Genomic DNA, 20,667 nt, shown 5'->3' with positions numbered 1-20,667 from the left:
CAATAACAGCAGTTCAGCAGTGCTCCCATTTTATTTAATGAACAATCCAATCCCTACGAGATTGTGCCGATGGATGTTTTTTTTTGTTTATTATAGAGGTTTTGAACCAACGGTTTCATTCGCCTCTACCGATGGATGTGTCCAAGCTGTGCCGAATCTAATTTCAGCACACTGTGCTGAGTGACTTACCCCTTTCTGGGCATAGTAGTGAGGAGTAAAATTGACATTTATTGAGTTCACTGGCGGCGTATCTCCAAATGATTCAGTGAGGGTGTGAGCTCTAATTAGCCTTCATTTAAATTCATAAAAATGTGGTAAGATTTGAACACTGCTTACCCTGCATCCGTTACTCCAAGAATTCGAAAAGCCTCCGGGGGAAGTGGTCGGAACATAACTTTTTCGTTGCATGCGCTTGGACTACACGTGAGAAGAAAATCTCCTGTAGTTCGGACAATTCCTATGGGCACGCAATAACATTTAAATCCAACGCAGGCAACGGCTGTAATTAAATTAATTGCATTAACTATTGCTTTAATTACATTAAAACATCATTAATACATAAACATCTCACGAACGAGTGTGAGGTGAGTGAGAGGTGGAAGCAGTACTATGACGAGCACCTCAACGGTGAAGCAGCAGAAAACGAAGGTGGCACGGCAACAGACCTTGGAGCACGCGCAGAAGACGACAGGCTACCGGCCCCTGATCTTCAAGAAGTTGAGGAGGAGATCGGTCGGCTGAAGAACAACAAAGCAACTGGTGTAGATCAACTACCAAGTGAGCTATTAAAATACGGTGGTGAAGCACTGGCTAGAGCGCTGCACTGGGTAATTACCAAGATTTGGGAGGAGGAGATATTACTGGAGGAGTGGATGGAAGGTGTCGTATGCCCAATCTACAAAAAGGGCGACACGTTGGATTGCTGCAACTACCGCGTGATCACACTGCTGAGCGCCGCCTAACAAGGTTAATTCTATGCCGCTGCCTGTCACCATTTGCAAGAGACTTCGTGGGACAATACCAGGCGGGGTTCATGGGTGCCCGCGCTACCACGGACCAAATTTTCGCGATTCGGCAGGTTCTGCAGAAATGCCGCGAATACAACGTGCCCACACATCATTTGTTCATCGATTTCAAATTCGCATACGACACAATCGATCGAGATCAGCTATGGCAGATTATGCACGAGTACGGACTTCCGGACAAACTGACGCGATTGGTCAAGGCGACGATGGATCGAGTGATGTGCGTTGTTCGAGTATCGGAGACACTATCGAGTCCCTTTGAATCTCGAAGGGGGTTACGGCAAGGTGATGGACTTTCGTGTCTGCTATTCAACATCGCGTTAGAAGGTGTGATCAGAAGAGCTGGGATAGACACGAGTGGCATGATATTCAGGAAGTCCATCCAGCTCCTTGGCTTCGCCGATGACATTGACATTGACATTATGGCACGGAACTTTGAGATGATGGCGGAAACGTACATCAGACTGAAGGCTGAAGCTAGGCGGATTGGACTTGCCATCAACGCATCGAAGACAAGATACATGAAAGGAAGAGGTTCTAGGGAAGACAATGTTAGCCTCCCACCCCGAGTTCAGATTGACGGTGACGAAATTTCGTGTATTTGGGCTCACTGGTGACCGCCGACAATGATACCAGCAGAGAAATTCAAAGACGCATTATGGCAGGGAGTCCTGCCTACTTTGGACTCCGGAGGACGCTCCGGTCGAATAAAATTCACCGCCGCACGAAGTTGACTGTCTACAAGACGCTGATTAGACCGGTGGTCCTCTACGGCCACGAGACCTGGACTATGGAGGAGGCGAATGAACCACGAATTGCACCAGCTACTGGGAGAACCATCCATCGTCCACATTGCAAAAATTGGGCAACTACGGTGGGCTGGGCACGTCGTAAGAATGCCGCACGACGACCCAGTGAAAATGGTTCTAGGAAGCGACCCAACAGGAACAAGAAGAAGAGGCGCGCAGCGGGCAAGGTGGATCGACCAAGTAGAAGGTGACCTGCGGACCCTTCGCAGACTACGAGGCTGGCGAACTGTGGCCATGGATCGAGTAGACTGGAGACGGCTTCTTCGAACAGCAGAGGACAACAAGGCCTTAGCCTGATTGGTAAGGTAAGTCAATTACATTAATTACAAAGTGTAGAACATTAACTACTTTTTAAGTCCATTAATTACAGTCGACTTTTCATAAATAAAGTTCATTAATTACATTTTCAATACTTTTAATTACATTAAGTACGGAAAGTTAATTTTAATTACGGTCAGTACTACCTCAAAACGCATTAATTACTTCAACGCACTGGTTCTTTGTATTGCGTACCGCTCGGGCTATTCAGCATCCTAAGGAAAATTGTGAAAAGATTTTCGCTTGGTAACACCTTGTTTATTTGCGTACCAATAAAACTCGGACTTGCGGCCCATGTTCTGATCGGTTTTAAACAAACAATGTTTGGCTCACAACAATTTTGAAATTTATGTTAAAATGACGTCTATCGATCATCGACGTCGATGGGCAGCGGTACTAGCGCCACCACGATATTGCTAGTTTCAAATGTCTATTCAATAAAGCAGTTAAATTTCTTACACACTTTAGGAACTTGACTTGGGTGTCTGTTCTCTGTGCTTAAACACATTTTGGCAAGTGAGCTTCTCGCGTAACATTTGAAAAAGGCCTATGTTCAAAATGTAAACAAACCAGAAAATAAATTTTAAATTCTTCCGCCACTATTCAATTCATATTTCAAGAAATGGAAGTATTTTAGGCATTTATATTGTTCACAATAACAATCTGTATCTCAGTATGCAACATCCACAATATGCAAAAAGTTTCAAACATATTTAAAAATCGATAACAATTTAATTTCGTAAATGATAAGCCTTTTTGTGCATCTTTCAATGGATAGGCCCTTTTTGTTAAGCTGTTGAGCTTGTCATCAGAAATGGTACGCCCTTTGCTAAGCCTTTTCGCAACGTCAAATAAATTCAAAACAAATCATCGACCCTGTCTCAAGCAGTAGGGCCTAGCTTTGGATTGAAAATTTTCAATCATCGGCCCTTTTACGTGTTTCGGCTTAATGAATCGATTTTTTTTTTTAATCGGCCGTTTCGAAGGTCGAGTTAATTTTAATGATTTTTATCGATTATGCGGAACATTCCAACACGATTAGTAGCTATCAAGCGGTGCTATAGAATGGTATCAAAACCCAATTTGTTTACGTTTTGGACATGGGCCCATTTCGAATGTTACTCTAAACTTTATTCTTCTTTGATTCTAGATAAACATTTCATACGGTCCTATCTGCATTGATCGATTCTCTTCATCGACATTCTCTTTCGTTAATAACTCATTTCCAAAAAAATTCTCTGTTGTATTTAACGTTGAGGACACTAGATGCGAACCTCTTTTATCAAAGTATGTGGTAAAAATAGCGCAAAATCCATTTACATAGCAGTGGTTATCCAAAGAGAAAGTCGATGAAGAGAATCAATCAAAGCAGATAGGACCTTTTGAAATGTTCGAGAATTTGCATTTTTCTCTTGGCGCTTTTATGGTAGTGTAGTATTTGCTAGATAGGTAGACGCGGACCGAGGGGAGGCGGTTGGATTAATTACAATCTTAACAATTGTAAACTTAAATTCTTCCCTTAAGTTTTTCAAATTTTCCCCAACTTCTACGAGGTTCCCTGAATTTATTCCAAATTCCCCATCCCTCGTAATCCTAAAAATATCTCTAAACGCTTTTGTACTTCTGAAAAGACACCTATCATCTACAAATATTTTTGAACATCTGGAAAGTTCCTAGAAATTTAACGAAGTTCCCAAAACCTCCAAGAAGTTCATGGAGATTTTTTGAATCAAGATCTGTCACAAACTTCAACGAAGCTCAACTGAAGCGAGGATCCCTGAAGTTTTTAGAAGTAACTATTTTTAGATGTTCTACAAAATGCTCTAAACTATTTCAAAATTCCTTATACTTATAAGAAATGTTACGCAGGTCCTCAAAATGCTACGAAACACACAAAACATCTACAAAGTTTGCGTCACTTCTACGTTTCTTTTTGATGTTTCACGAAATTTCATGAATTGGTATGTAATTTCCACAACTATTCCAAGTCCATGAGGCTTCAAAAAAGTGACCTGAAATTATATAGAGGTTCCCGATCAATAATGAACTTCCCTAATATAAAATGATGTTCCCTTAAGTTCTACGAAGCTCATCAGACTTAAATAATTTTTTCACAAATACGCAATTTTCAGAACTTTTCCAAGTTCCTTGTTTCTACGATTTTTTTTCTGAAGGTCTATGAAGTTCCCAGAATTTCTACTAAGTTTCTTCAATTTCTACGATGTTCCCTGAACTTATTAGAAGTCCTTCAAGCTTTACAAAGTTCCCAGAAGTTAAAGGAAATAGCCTGGGCTTATAGCCAATTTGAAGAGCCTTATTATGCCATCGATTAAATATCGATATAACATAATTTCTCAAAACTGTTTCTTCTAGTCCAGAACGTACGAAAAGTAGTCAATTTGAAGAATTTTAAAAAATCGATGTTTATGGTCCAATTTTCTTAATCCCTGTCAAAAAAACAGCAAAAACTTTAAGCTGACGCCCTTGGTACACTCATTAGCTACGCCAATGGGCGTTTCCCTAGACGCGGTCGTTTGTGTTCAACAACCACCAGGACGCGTTTGAGACAAAACCCAAATGCCGCGCAGTGTATCGAGTTGACAGAATCCTACAATAATATATTTGCACTTGTGGACCCAACAATAGCTAAAATCATTTCCGAAAAAAAACAGAGAACTGAAATCAAAAAGTATTTAACATGCTTGAAAAAGGCAAGCTCAAAAGATAAACCAGAGATAAGCTGCCACAGTCAATTAACGCGGAGTACCATTGAGTTTTTCTTTTGCTAAACATTGAACGAAAGTTTATCTCGAACGCATGAAAGAAATTGAACAGTAAATTTGAACAGAGAAGAGAAATATGTAAAAACACCAATTTCTTACCAAACCAAAATGCAAAAGTTCGTAATCACTTTTAACCAAAGGAAAATAGGAAATTAGTTATATGCATCAAACGTAACATTATTAAGTCATAAGGCTAAGGAATCAAAACTTTTCTGTGAACGATCTCTTTAAGAAACCGATCAAACCAAAACTACAATTAAGAAGCACGTTGAATGAGAAAATCAAAGATAATCGGTCCGATCGCAATATGGAAATTTCCGCATTTCAAACAGACCATAATACATAGAAAACAAGAAACCTTTAACACAACCCGAGTTACAATGATAGACTACAGTATATTCTCATATGATAGCAGATAAAGTAAATGTTCAAAAAGGATAACCCATAAAGAAAAAGCATTACCAAATTAATCAAATCAAAGCAAATCAAGCATAACCTAGCAAGTAGCTCGAAGTCATAGGTGCAGTTCAAATTAAAAGCCACTTAGCAGTGAAACAGTGAAATGCGAAAGTTACATGAGGTGCGGTTCTGGGTTTGACATGAAGCATGTGCGCATATTGTTGGGCGTCGTACGATCAACGCGTCAAATGAAGGATTTTAATAGGACGAGGAAGAAGAAACAAGTTACCCGTTTTCCGCTAAACGTAAGAGTCTATATGATAGAAGTGAAATGAAAGTCTCTATTTTTCTGAACGCCACTTTTCTCTTGTCCGTTAAAAATCGTCTAATGAAAAAAGTGCGAAAAAATATATTCCAAAATTTCAATTTAAACACTTTTTCTTTATTGGATCCTCGTCAATAGCGACAAACGATGTCCGTATTTTCCACGCTCTGATGTTAACTAAAAGAATAGCCAAATCTTCCCATACACTTTACCTTTACTGTTGAGATGTTTGCAAACTAAACATAAAAAAGGAAAACAAATGAAATGAATCGAAAAGAAGGAATTTTATCAGCCATTAACCGGAGGGAGTATATATTCTTTGAGCATGTATAAGAATACAAAACTAGAGTCAAATAAATGGAATGTTGTAACGATATAGAGGGAATATAACCGAACAAATTGGCACAGGGGCAGGCAGACAGACAAAAACAATGAATGTATGCGGATGTTACAGTTAATCGGAACAAAAGGATATTAAAATAGTGGAAAAAGAAACAATTGTAGGATTTAGAATAGTAAAACAATTTACTGAAACAGTTGGTAGCGATAGTGAAATTAAATTTGAAAAATAAAAACTGCACGGCTTGTGTTTATTGTAAACTGTATCACTGTCCATAAGTTTTTTTTCAATAATTATTATTATTATAGTCACTTTAACGCTCTTGGGTTATTCGTAACTTGTTCGGGGGTGAGATTTGAACTCGTGACTTTGGCGTGAGAGGTATGGATGCTAACCACTTTGCCGGGGTCGCCCCCTCACTGTCCATAAGGGTAGATGTTTTACACTCCAAAACAATGCACGTTTGATCTACGTGGGTACAATCCAAGGCAGGAACAATGTAAAAACACTTAGATATATATCATAACAATTAAGGCTAGTAAGTTACTGTAGTAACTGGAGCACCTAGGTTAAAATGAAATGTAATTTGTTTTCAATTTGGAACAAATAAAGTTAAAAAAACTCGTTCCCAACCACTGTTTTGCCGTCGCTATTCAAGACTTTACATACAGCGTTGGAACAAACGGCCGTATATCCCTTCTTGATGATCTGGTTCACGAAGAGTATATTTACCGAAAGATCCAGGATCAGTTGCACATGATGAACCGGAATGCTATTCTCCCTGGCTTCAAGGTGGCCGTGCCAGTTGCCGATACATTCATCCCGTTCCCAATAGCAGCAACGATGGATCTGGTCGCTGACTGCAAATTCTCTAGAAATTTCGAATCATTAATCATGTGCACACTTGCACCAGAATCTATGAACCAGTCAGTGTGATGTCCTCGTAGACGAAAAATTTGACAAAACCGCACAGAAAGCAGCCTCCTTTTTCACACTTCAGCAGTCACGAGCGATGTGTCTAATCTTATGGCACTTTCGGCACTATGGTCCTTTCGGGGAATCGCTCTTCGGTTCGTTCTTCTGTTTGAATTTCCCACTGCTGCGTCCTGCTGCTCCCTTCCTTAGACTGGCAGTCAGTGCCGCGTCCTCTGCCGAAAATTGGTCATTATTGCGTCCCCGAGTTTTCTAGAGCCATTATCATTGGGCGATATTCTTCGGAAAGACCGACCAGAAGTAACCCATTCGTCAGAGATCGGGAAATTCATTCCATTTAGCTGATGTGCAATGGAGACAATTCGGTTGACGTAGGAGCAAGCAGACAGCTCCGTTTTCACTAAAAGCGATTTTTTTTATACAGTTCCAACTTGGATCGGGTATCAAGATTTGGTCTGCTTATTGTCTGTCAAACGTCAGTGACGTTTGTTTTTGTAAAATGGCTCGGGTTGAGGTTCGTACGAGTTGGAACTGGTTCCAACCAGGATAATAAACAGATTCGCTATAAGTTGGGCAGCAATCCGACCCTTCTCGTTATTCCTGAATCGTTCAATGCACTTTCCAATATGGCCCAAACAGCCTTTGCCGATTTCGCCTCCTTGGCGTGTACGTAGTTCACGGGGTCTAGAAGCAAAATAATGTTTGCTCTCTCTCGGCCATCAGAAGCGGCGTCAACTGTGTCGTGACCGGACCGAGGTTTCCAGCCTCGGCCACGGCTACATGAATAAATGGGGCAGCTCTCCCACGGCTGCGACTGATTCCAGTTCTGCAGCTGAATTCCTTCTCCTGCAGTCTCCTCCAAAATTCGTTACAGGGATGCCACCAAAAAGTAGTAGTAAAATTATGTTGATTTCTGTTGATTATGATAGTACATTGATTTAACATTTGAATTGATTAGCCTAACTGGCTCTTCATCATTGTTTAATTTGATATTCTAATTTAATACTTGCGTTTTTCAACTAGTTTACAGAATACCCCTTTGGGGGTGTGTTTTGTTTGAATTGAAAAAAGAGAAAACCTAGCTAACTACGAGTATAACTTAACTTAACGTGCTAGATCATGTATGATCTGATGATTTGATCTTAGACATGTGTCTCTGAACCTTTCCAGGAGGAATACTCTCCGTTCTTCTAATGTCTGAATTCCAGCCAAGAGGTGTGTAGTAGATATAAGTGGTCGAAAGAGGTAGTCTACCTCGGCTTAGCACTAAACAGCAAGCTGATTTTCAGGGAGCACGTTGACAAAACCAATACCAAGTGTAACATCTTGATAAGATCACTGTATCCACTCATCAACAGGAGGTCTACTCTATCCCTGAAAAATAAGCTTGCTGTCTACAAACAAATCATCCTTCCCGTAATAGAATACGGGATGCCAATCTGGGAGAGTTGCGCCAAATGCTATCACATTAAACTCCAAAGGATCCAGAACAAGATCCTTATGATGGCCCTAAACAGTCCCCCGTGGACTAGAAATTCTGAGATCCACCTTGTAGTAGATATAAGTCTCATGTTGAATACATAACTGAACAATACCAAAACATGTAAATTTCTCAGTGTATAACATTCAGCTACAGCCTATATTTCACTGGTAGCGAAGTGAAAACCGGATGATCGCTTTTCGGTTCCGTCGAAAAAGAGCGTAAAGGAAAAGAAAGATCGGGTGTATGATTGGAAAAGAATTGAGAAGCGGGACTCGTCGTTGCAGCCATAGGGTAAACTCAGCGAAATCAAATACGAGAGAGGGAAAGAATTGGTCCAGAATGCTGGTGTACCAAAGATGAAGGATGGCACTTGCCTCTACTCAGCTGGATATCCGATCGTGCCAGAGGCAAGTGCCATCCTTCATCTTTGGTAAACCAGCATTCCGAACCAATTATCTTCCTCGCTCGTATTTGATTTCGCTGAGTTTACCCTATGGCTGCAACGACGAGTCTTACTTACCTTTCCAATCAGGCTAAGGCCTTGTTGTCCTCTGCTGTCCAAAGAAGTCGTCTCCACTCTACTCGATCAATGGCCACAGTTCGCCAGCCTCGTAGTCTGCGAAGGGTCCACAGGTCACCTTCTACTTGGTCGATCCACCTTGCCCGCTGCGCGCCTCTTCTTCTTGTTCCTGTTGGGTCTCTTTCTAGAACCATTTTCACTGGGTCGTCGTGCGGCATTCTTATAAAGTGCCCAGCCCACCGTAGTCGCCCAATTTTTGCAATGTGGACGATGGATGGTTCTCCCAGCAGCTGGTGCAATTCGTGGTTCATTCGCCTCCTCCACGTTCCGTCATCCATCTGCACTCTACCGTAGATGGTACGCAACAGCTTCCGTTCGAAAACACCAAGGGCGCGTTGGTCCTCCACGAGCATAGTCTAGGTCTCGTGGCTGTAAAGGACCACCGGTCTAATCAGCGTCTTGTAGACAGTCAACTTCGTGCGGCGGCGAATTTTGTCCAAAGTAGGCACGATTCCCTGCCATAATGCGTCTTTGAATTTCTCTGCTGGTATCATTTTCGGCGGTCACCAGTGAGCCCAAATACACGAACTCATCGACCACCTCGATTTCGTCACCGTCAATCTGAACTCGGGGTAGGAGGCTAACATTGTCTTTCCTAGAACCTCTTCCTTTCATGTATTTTGTTGATGGCAAGTCCAATCCGTCTAGCTTCAGCCTTCAGTCTGATGTACGTTTCCGCCATCATCTCAAAGTTCCGTGTCATAATGTCAATGTCATCGGCGAAGCCAAGGAGCTGGATGGACTTCCTGAATATCCTGCCACTCGTGGCTATCCCAGCTCTTCTGATCACACCTTCTAACGAGAAGTTGAACAGCAGACACGAAAGTCCATCACCCTGCCGTAATCCCCTTCGAGATTCAAAGGGACTCGAGAGTGTCCCCGATACTCGAACAACGCACATCACTCGATCCATCGTCGCCTTGACCAATCGCGTCAGTTTATCCGGAAGTCCGTACTCGTGCATAATCTGCCATAGCTGATCTCAATCGATTGTGTCGTATGCGGATTTGAAATCGATGAACAAATGATGTGTGGGCAAGTTGTATTTGCGGCATTTCTGCAGAACCTGCCGAATCGCGAAAATTTGGTCCGTGGTAGCGCGGGCATCCATGAATCCCGCCTGGTATTGCCCCACGAACTCTCTTGCATATGGTGACACACGGCGGCATAGAATATGGGAGAGTACCTTGTAGGCGGCGCTCAGCAGTGTGATCGCGCGGTAGTTGCAGCAATCCAACTTGTCGCCCTTTTTGTAGATTGGGCATACGAAACCTTCCATCCACTCCTCCGGTAATATCTCCTCCTCCCAAATCTTGGCAATTACCCAGTGCAGCGCTCTAGCCAGTGCTTCACCACCGTATTTTAATAGCTCACTTGGTAGTTGGTCTACACCAGTTGCTTTGTTGTTCTTCAGCCGACCGATCTCCTCCTCAACTTCTTGAAGATCAGGGGCCGGTAGCCTGTCGTCTTCTGCGCGTGCTCCAAGGTCTGTTGCCGTGCCACCTTCGTTTTCTGCTGCTTCACCGTTGAGGTGCTCGTCATAGTACTGCTTCCACCTCTCAATCACCTCACACTCGTTCGTGAGAAGGTTACCGTCCAAGTCCTTGCACATATCGGCTTGCGGCACGTAGCCTTTGCGCGAACTATTTAGCTTCTCGTAGAACTTCCGTGTGTCATTTACGCGGTACAGATTTTCCATCGCCTCGCGATCTCGGTCTTCCTGCTGACGCTTCTTCCTTCGGAAAACCGAGTTTTGTCTGTTCCGCGCTTGTCTGTATCGCTCCACATTCAATCTCGTGCGGTGTTGCAGCATTCTCGCCCGTGCTGCATTCTTCTCCTCTACTAACAGTTTGCATTCACCGTCAAACCAGTCATTTCTTCGGTCCGGGATTGCAGTACCTAGTGCCGGTGCAGCAGTACTACCTATGGCTGAATGGATGTCCCTCCAGCCATCTTCAAGAGAAGCTGCGCCAAGCTGCTCTTCCGTGGGTAGTGCAACTTCCAGCTGCTGCACGTTGATGATGCGGTAGTTGAAGAAACGGCACTTAATCCTCAACTTGCACATCCTCGCGTTGATCGGCTGCCAACCAATCACGCGTTGGCGCATCTTACCAAGCACTACAAAGCCGGTTCCCAGCTCGTTGGTGGTGCCACAGCTCTGGTAGAAAGTAGCCGCTCGATGCCCGCTTTTCCATACCTTTTGCCCCGTCGAGCAAAGTTCCTGCAGTGCTACGACTTCGAAGTTGCGTGGTTGAAGTTCGTCATAGATTAACCTATCGCAACCCGGGAAGCCGAGCGATTTGCAGTTCCATGTTCCGAGTTTCCAATCGTAGTCCTTATTTCGTCACGTAGGTCTGTGCCGATTGTTCCGATCCGTATTTCTTTCTTCGGTATTTGCAACTTTGTTTTTTTTTTCCAGGGCGGCTTGTTGGGCCTGCCCCAACCCCCTGTCTCACCGGAGGACCATCGTGCACAGCTCTGTTTAGAGTCCCACGCTGGCACTAGGACGGTGATCAGCCGCTCCTAACATGGAGAACAGACGCCGTTTTGAGCCGCACCTCCATGGTGAACAGACGCTCGGGTTTGGTGAAGCATTTCCTCTATCACCGTACTATGGTTACCGCGCCAGTGTTCGCGTCGCACCTCTTCACTTTGCTATTGCCGGACTGGCAACATTGCCCAGGCTACGCCACCCAGCTGTGTCCATGTTTCAGCTGGTAGTCTTTTGTTATCATATGACTCGAGGAGGCGTGAAGTAGGAACTTGTGAGGACCAGGGCTAGGTATTCCGCTCCTTCCAGGTTGCCAACTCACCACTTTGTAGCCCACAAGTCCCGCTTCTCAATTCTTTTCCAACCATACACCCGATCTTTCTTTTCCTTTACGCTCTTTTTCGGCGGAACCGAAAAGCAATCATCCGATTTTCACTTCGCTACCAGTGAAATATAGACTGTAGCTGAATGTTATACACTGAGAAATTTACATGTTTTTGTATTGTTAAGTTATGTATTCAACATGAGGCTTATATCTACTACAAGGTGGATCTCAGAATTTCTAGTCCACGGGGGACTGTTTAGGGCCATCATAAGGATCTTGTTCTGGATCCTTTGGAGTTTAATGTGATGGCATTTGGCGCAACTCTCCCAGATTGGCATCCCGTATTCTATTACGGGAAGAATGATTTGTTTGTAGACAGCAAGCTTATTTTTCCTGGATAGAGTAGACCTCCTGTTGATGAGTGGATACAGTGATCTTATCAAGATGTTACACTTGGTATTGGTTTTGTCACCTGAAAATCAGCTTGCTGTTTAGTGCTAAGCCGAGGTAGGCTACCTCTTTCGACCATTCCACCAACCGGTGGAAACTAACGATTTAAAATTGGCTCACTTCTTGACTAGCCTATTGATCTCACGCAAATCGATTAACATACCCCATTCTAGTCCAAATTCTAGTACTACACTATGTTTGTTTTGATTTGCTATTAAAGTTTGACAGAAAAAATGAGGGGTTTGTGGATTTTCCTATGTTTCGAGGGGTGAATCGATTAGCTTGGGACCGAAGATAGTACCAGAGCTGAGCCAAAAAGTTGAGCACGTTTCTTCGGGACCTACTAGTCTTAGAGTTACCTCTATGATTCCACCACTGTGCCGTTCAGGCAGATCTTATTATTCACCAACGGAACAAGTCTGGGAGCTTTTGAGTGTGGAAATATGGTAACCTTGGTCTTTGCCACGTTAATACGGATCTTCCAGCTGTTGAAATATTCAGACAGGACGTCCAGGCCTCTCTGAAGTTTGGCAGTCAGAGCTCCGATGACCCTACCTTTGTAGACGTTGGATGAGTCATCTGCGAACAGAGACAACGATCCACCATCAGGGAGAGCCGGCATATCGGAGGTGAATAGGTTGAATAGAATGATGTGATGCCATTTAGAAAGACTCGGAACGTCCTGTCCGATAGGTAGTTGTTAATTATATTCACTAGGAAGATTGGAAGACCGTACTGCTGCAATTTGAACACCAGGCCATCATGCCAGACATTGTCGAACGCTTTTTCAACGTCCAACAACGCCATGGCAGTTGTTTTCGAAACAGACTTGTTCCGTCTGAGAATGTTTGTTACTCGAGTCAGCTGGTGGACGGTCGAACTACCTTTCCGTAAACCAGATGTTAGGAGCCGGTGGTAGACTGCTTTTTCGAACAGTTTTGATAACCCTGAGAGCGAGCCTGAGAGAAGGCTGATTGGTCGGTAACTTGAAAGAGAGGACGGATCCTTCCCTGGTTTCCGGATGGGAATGACTTTAGCTGACTTCCAGCACGAGGGAAAGTAGCCAAGTCGGAGACACAGATTACGGAGTCTTATAAGGTCTTGGTAGATCTGTCAAGGTTCAGAGTATTGCTCACCTGTCTGGATACTGGCACGTGTTGTTCTCTGGCCCGGGATATCACCTCCCCGATGGAACGCAGACACCGGTCAACGTCTTCGGGCGTCTCCGGAAGGACACCGTAGTCGACAGTGGAGTCGACACAGTGATGGAACTGATCCCAGCTGACGCAATGGTAGTTACCCCGGGAAGCGTGGAATCGGTTGACGGATGAGCCCACATCGGCTACCACCGGATAGTGGTCCGAACTCAGCTTTTGGTGGGTCACAGGTTGCGAGATGTTGTCTCGCATGTTGCTGACGAAGATGTCGATGGTGGAGTGTACGCCAGACCGGCTCAAGCGGGTGGGAGAGTCCGGCGCTAGTATGGTGTAGTGAGCCTCTTGCAAGTCGTCGTTCAGGATTGTGCCATTTTGGTTGCGTCGGCTGTTACCCCAAGCCTGGTGTTTGGCGTTCAGGTCACCAGCGATGATGTACTTCTCACGGCGTCGAGTTAATCTGATGATGTCTCTCCGCAGGTCTGCTGTCGACCCGTCCCTGATGGTGACTTGTTTCTGACAGTAGGCCGCAATGATGGTAATAGGGCCGACAGGAGTGGAGACTTCCACACCCACCGCTTCGATCATCTTCAGCTGGAAACTCGGTAGCAGTCGACTGCCAATATTTCTCCTTAATGCAATAGCCACTCCTCCTCCGCAGGAGCTGGTCCGGTCTAGTCTTACGGGTTGAAAATCGGGGAGGTGAACATTTATCACCATCTTCAGGTGTATTTCGGTCATGACGGCGATGTCTATGCTATGTTCATTGAGGAAATCAACGAATTCAATGATTTTGCTCTTGAGCGAGCAAGCGTGCCAGTTGGCTATTTTGATGGCTTCACGGTCCATACTTTTCTACGAGGGTCATAACTGCACGAAGCTGTTCATGTAGTGTCTTGGTGGTGCGCAAGATTATGATCACCTCAGTCACGACGATCACTAATTCGTCGCTTGTGAGTGGAGAATTTTCTTCTGACTCACCTGACACAGCACGGGCGTACAGTAATCCCGGGGCAGTAGAGCCATGGCTCGGCTGGGCCGCAGCATCAGTGAGGCGATGCTAAGCTGAACGGTGTCTGGGACCCGCTTGATCTGATGATGGATTCGCAACGGGGGGAAGCGGTGCTAGGTTCGGGACCATACGACGGGCCGGAAGTACAGGAACCGTGTCCTTGTTGACAATAGGAGCACGATTATTGCGGTGGCGACCAGGTTGGTTCCTCGTGGAAGCCTGTTGTCGGATCTGGATGAAGGCCGCTCGCTTGGGACATCTATCGCTGCCCAGATGGTTGGAATCACAGTTCACGCACTTAGGTTCAGCTTCTTCTTCCTTCTTGAAGGCGGTAGTATTGTGAGCCCCAGCACATTTGCCACAGCGAGCCTTCATGTGACAATTCTTCGTACCGTGCCCAAATGCCAGACAATTAGTGCACTGGGTCACGTCACGGTTCCGAGGGCGATACTGCTCCCACTGAATCACGATGTTGAACAGCGTGCGAATCTGCCACAGAGCAGCCACACCGGTGGCGCCCACATCGAAGTGCACCAGGTACAACTGGTCCCGGAATGCACTGGTTGCATCACGTCTCGCAATGGGAAACATGTTGATTGGTTGCAGACGAAGGTGCTCCAATTCCGGTTTAATGTCCGCAACAGGGAGATTTGGAAGACCACGAGTATTTGAGCACACCGCCGTTCAATCTTACCCAGTGACAGAGTAAATTTTTATTGTTATCTCTTTATTTTCAAGGAAATATTACTCAATTTTCATAAAAACTGGGTTTACTCATAGCTCTGAGCAGGCATGGAAAATCATTTACATTCATTTGCCTTTAACTTTTTTCATCAATATTTTCCGTAAAATGTATCTCTTATGCATGATAAACCAGAGCGAACATAACATAAGAGATACAGGTTTGAGTAATTCACAGAAGTTGTAGCTAATATTAAAACCTACAAAAGCTTCATTCATCGTTTTATAAAATTTTGTAGATGAAAAAAGTTAGTGCAAATGAATGTAAATGAATACACGAAATGAATATAAATGATTTTCTATGCCTGGCTCTGAGTAACCTCAGTGTTTATGAAAACCGAGTATGCTTGTAGTAAGGACATTTCTTTCCACGTTAAAAATAATGAAAATTATTTGCAAAACTAGACTTTAATTTATTCTTGTTCTAACATGATACTTCTGACGGGTTATTTTATTTACTTTTTACACAGTTCTGTTGAGTTATTCATTCAACATATTTCTTTTAAATTTCATATATTAAAACATAATACTACAGCTTGTGGATATCCCTTTCCCATACAACATCCGGTTTTAAATTCTAAGCGTACAACTGTAAAATAGTGTGATTGATTCTCTCCCAGACATCCCAACTAGCTTGGCAGGGAATTCAAAATTTCTAACTGAAAGAGCTAAACTTTGAGCAAAACAAAAACCACATTCTTGTTTTTGGGAACAGTTGTGCAGCTAAGTATCATGACCAATTCCTTCTACCCTCGTTCTATGCTTGTCTGTTTTCTTTTTATTAAATGCATTGAATTACCCTTTCCTTTGGCTCTCCTCTCCGCGTCGAAGCAGAAACTCTTGTCCTTTCGTATCTAATATCACGTTGTACCTGATTCCTGGTGTTTGACTTGAAACAAAACGTAGTAATTATATGGCTCAATTCAAAAACCACAAAAAAAAACACGACACAACGAATGATACCTACGCACAAACAAGACAACTTCTTGATTGTCGTCAATCTGCTTTCTAGAGTTCGTTATCAAACGGAATAGAGAAGAAGTTAATGAAATAATTTAGTAACGACCGTGCTTTGGCCCAATCACAATCGATATCAATATGATATCAGCTTAATTGTATAGGCAGTCGGTTTAGAAAGAAGGCAACGCGACGGGGTACGATGCGGAGAAGCGGATGAAGCTCAAATATAATGAAACTGCTCCACCCTATGCTTCCCGGGCAGCGCACACCGGCCACATTCCCACTCAGTAATTGTCCTATGATTTGAATCAATGTCTTTTTTTCCCGCACGCTGACTGGCGTTTGATCACAGTTCCGTACTTCATTTTAATATTTGAGATTTCAACAATCGAAGAAAATGTAGGAAATAAATCGCAACAATAAACAAAAGTATTCCTTCGTTTTCGAACAAAAATATACTTTGCCTTGATGTGTTGTTCACTAATATGCTTTGCTCATGCTTACTTTAAAAAAGTTGGTGCACTCTTGGAGTTACGATTTAAAAATTTTGAGGATGTATTTTTACTCCTAATAAAAATAGTAATTTTAAAACCGATTCCCTAATAAATTCATAAAGAATGAATTTAAAACATGCAATTTAAATTTCCCGGCAAATCTCCATAACAAAGGTGTGCAAGCCTGCTCTACAACGCCATCAAGCGAATTTAACCGTTACCAATTACTTAAATAGCTCATAGAGACGCCAAGCGCAGTACGAGGCTGCTAACAGTGTTACGACCCGATGGCTATATTTGGCGCATTTATTGCTGGCATAGACTAACACTATTGGCGAAGAGAAATCGTTCACGTTCGGCACTTTCGACAGGCTCTTGGCGTTTTTTTCAACCTAGCAGAAATGGGATGGGAAGATTTGTTGTTATCGGTTATAAATTGAAATGGGTTCATAATCTACTTACTTGGTATTGAACACAGGGATCGCAGGACCACGATATTGTATACAAGCCGGTACAGAATATCGATACCGCACAGAGGGGTGTACAGAACAGTAACCTATCGCGCCAGATCAGTCCTGAAAGATGAGAATGAAAAATTTAAAAAATCGTTAGGCTTTTGTTGTAATAAAATTGAATAATTTATGTAGAAAATGTTTGAAGTATCAGTGGTCGATCACCTATTCAAAAAGACCAATGTCCATTATTCAAAAGAATTAACAGTCAATTATATCTTTGGTACGATACTTTAGTACAAAAGCTAAAAACAAAGTCTTTAAGAGCGCAAAGTATAAATATGTATACCATTTTTTCTCAAAATCAAAAGAAGTGCTCCGACCGAATCCATTTTTCCATTTCATTTTTATCTTCATCCGTAGGCCAAATTGAAACCGATTAAATAGCTTACGGACTATCAATACTCGTGCGCACATAATGGACTATTGTGCCCCTTTCCCTCTACGCCTAGAAATTTAACATAAAGATGTACATATGACAAACCCTATGAAACACAAAAAGGCATAAACTACGAGTTGCCACCTACACATGGAGATGCTGCTTTTGTATCGCAAGTTATTTTCCAAGTGATTGTAAATTCCGGAAAATCACTGCTATCAGGTTTTTCAGAGAATAAGGTTTCACACGGATTCAAACCCGTCAACCTTAAAGCCCTCTAGTTAAAGTATGGACGAATGTCACCACAAAACTGAAAAAAAAAACTGTTCCAATCGAGCAAAGCGGTGCATTTTGACGGTTCGATTGGAACAACTTTTGACAGTCGTCCATACTGTTACTGTAGGGCTTTGGGCAACCTTCGTTCTAAATTGATTCAAGCGAAATTCTCTGTCAAGCATTGAAACCAAGATATAAAAACCACAAAACTGAGAAACACGATCCCATCGTTCCTTTCACCAACCTAAAATGAAGCAAATAAAAAAACATTCACTTACCGGCCGCCACCGACGCCACACCACTGATGAGGGCCGTCTTGTGCAGACAGTTTCCAACGGCAATCCATCGTCCCGTTTCTTCACCGAGCCGCGATGGCTCGATGATGATGTAGTCTGCCTTGGCGTACAGAGCCTTGTCCAACTCCAGCTCGAACGTTTCATGTGCATTCTCGCCTTCGTAAACCTCACGGATCACGTGCACTGTGGGAGATTTCAGTTCGCTGCAAAGTGGTCGAAAAGAGGAAGATATTAGCCGAAGAATCACAGTTACCACGCTGCCGGTCATTCAACGAAATAAATGCTACAATTTTGAACTACCACGTAGAAAAGCAACATAAAAATAAATAAGCTAAATTTTAACAGATTTCATATCATTATTTTTGTTCGTTTCGCAAAACAGATTAAGACCACGGTGCCAATCCGTTCCAGTCACCATTGGTATGGGGATGGGATAATCACTACTCCAATTGCGATATAGCTTCTGATTGATGAAAACAACTTTAAAAAATGCACTCACTCGATCGGGCTGAGACGTTTTAGTTCTTCAAAAGCAGACATTGCATGTGAACGCTCTCTCTAGGTATATGGGAAGCCAACGGAATTTCCAGCCGCGGTCGCTAATTCTCGTTCGCTTTTTTTATTTGTCCAAATTTGGGTGGATGCCGAACTAATTACTGCGAGGCGAGGATAGAACGAAGTGTGCATCGGAGTGTAACGCGGGTGGTAGAAAAATAATTGATTCATTATAATAGGTACTGAAGCAATATCACGGTCGTTTTACAGGATGATGAAAATATTATCAAGCAAAGCTCATAGGCATATTCTTGGCAGCATTTAAATGTCTTTCTCAGAATCAAAGAAGCTCATATTGTTTACTATATGTTCAATCATAATTAAAACAAGATAAAACCTACATTCATTGACTTGGCTCCGATTATCTTTGTTTGACTAAAACGAACGAAACTAGAAACGATAATTATTGATCAACGACAAGAATTTATTGTTTTGTAGATTTAAGATTGCAATCTTACAAAAATGTTGATAAGAGCAAGCAAACATTCGCAAGCCCCCAGGCCCCATGATATGGTAAGTTCAAGGTTAAGGTCTACTTCACTCTCGAATTCTTCTGTACTCTGTTTTGCATGGGTTTCGTCTCAAATTAATCTTACTGTTCTTTGCTTCGCAAACTGAAGTTTAATTATGGATTTGTTCCGTTCCTCCTATTGACAATCCTGCTGCTGCTGCAGCTGCAACTTCCAAGCATCATTCTACAAGTTTTGGGGATTACACAATATTGTTTTCCTTTTTATCATCTACCACACATTCGCATACTGCCCAATCAGCAAACATATACGTCTATGCGCCGCGTCCTACCGCAAGCACCTTCAAGCCCTCAACCACAATCCGCACCGTCCCCTCCCAAACCCCTCCGGAAGGAATCCAACTGATTATGTAAAAAATTTGGAACATTCTTTTCGAAGCACATTCACTCCTAGGAAAGATACGCATTTTCCGGTGCACTATTGTGGCTAACTGCAGCTGCAAATCAGGAAAACAACCGAGAACAAAGCAAAATACATTACCTCTGTTCTCGTTCGGTTGATTCATCGGACATTTTTAGGCTGGCTTGCGCTTATGGAAAAGATGGAAACTTGTTTTCACGGGACTCTGGAACTCGCGGATTTTCTTGCTTCTCACCGCAGCACACACACGAAACGCACTGTGACGGCTGACGGAAGCAAAGCACAACCACACGCAGAGGGATGAAAAGCAAACCGACTGTCATTTTCTGACAGATTGCAAAAACAAACATTCTAGACTAACATTTGAAAAGGGCGTAATTCCAAAATGACCATATCAAGAAAATCGCTTCTGAATTTTGTTGACCTAAAAATTAATCCTATTTCACGACTTTCCATTTTCTGGTTGATTTTATAAGCTTGACATATAGTTAATAGTGTAATCTATCATCGTGCATCACTTAAAACTCAAAAAAAGTTTTCTTTGTCGTGAAATTGAGAAGAAAACATCATACGCCCTGATAATTTCATACATGTTGTTACCCCCCAGATCTTCCACCCTTTGAACTGCCAACACTGGTGATACGCCGTGGAAGTACACCCTCGGGATTTTTTGTTTGTTGTTCCGCCTTGGTTCTTCGTTCGCAAATTTTGTGAGAGTGGAATTACGCCCGGAGATTTTTTGGTCTGCTTTTTGTTCGTTGTTTAAACGTGAACTATCAATCGGATGCATTTCAAATGAATCGGGCGTGACTAGATACTACAGAATCAAAACATTTGGCATATTAAAACCATATAATTCGTAGTTCTGGTGCAAGGCGTAACAACCAGATTTATCATAGATTTGAAAGTTGGAAATACGCCATGTAAGAAGAAACGTTTTTGATAATTTGAATGATATTTTCTTCTACTTTTTCGTATTTATCGAGTAGTTTGTGAACTATTCTCTCTATATGTGGCAAAATATGGTTTGTTTACATTTTGGCTCTTCCGCCCCTTTCAAATGTTAGTCTAGCATTGACCTTTCCAACGTTTATAACACGCACACTTGAGTAATCTCATTTTCAAGTGTAAAGTTTA

At 42.8% G+C, this 20,667-nt stretch overlaps 1 protein-coding gene across 2 annotated transcripts; it reads right to left on the bottom strand.

The window, feature by feature from the left end:
- Positions 1–15,557: 15,557 nt before the first annotated feature.
- Pmi (Transmembrane protein Pmi) lies at positions 15,558–19,790 on the bottom strand. 2 transcript variants are annotated; one of them, XM_065234057.1, is made up of 5 exons: positions 19,651–19,790; positions 18,585–18,741; positions 18,068–18,288; positions 17,085–17,197; positions 15,558–17,014 (listed from the first exon to the last, which is right to left on the bottom strand). In XM_065234057.1, the coding sequence occupies exons 2-5, from the start codon at positions 18,623–18,625 to the stop codon at positions 16,847–16,849; spliced, it is 543 nt and encodes a 180-aa protein (XP_065090129.1). In that variant the 5' UTR covers positions 18,626–18,741; positions 19,651–19,790; the 3' UTR covers positions 15,558–16,846. The 2 variants fall into 2 exon arrangements, with proteins under 2 accessions (XP_065090129.1, XP_065090130.1); XM_065234058.1 differs by lacking the exon at positions 18,585–18,741.
- Positions 19,791–20,667: the final 877 nt, after the last annotated feature.

The sequence above is a fragment of the Ochlerotatus camptorhynchus genome, unplaced genomic scaffold (assembly GCF_037179485.1).
Source record: "Ochlerotatus camptorhynchus isolate MF236.1 unplaced genomic scaffold, CSIRO-AGI_Acam_v1.1 ptg000429l, whole genome shotgun sequence".
In the NCBI taxonomy this organism is placed as follows: domain Eukaryota; kingdom Metazoa; phylum Arthropoda; class Insecta; order Diptera; family Culicidae; genus Ochlerotatus; species Ochlerotatus camptorhynchus.
Note: the sequence above shows the minus strand (reverse complement) of the source record. Positions and strands in the feature narration are given on the sequence as shown.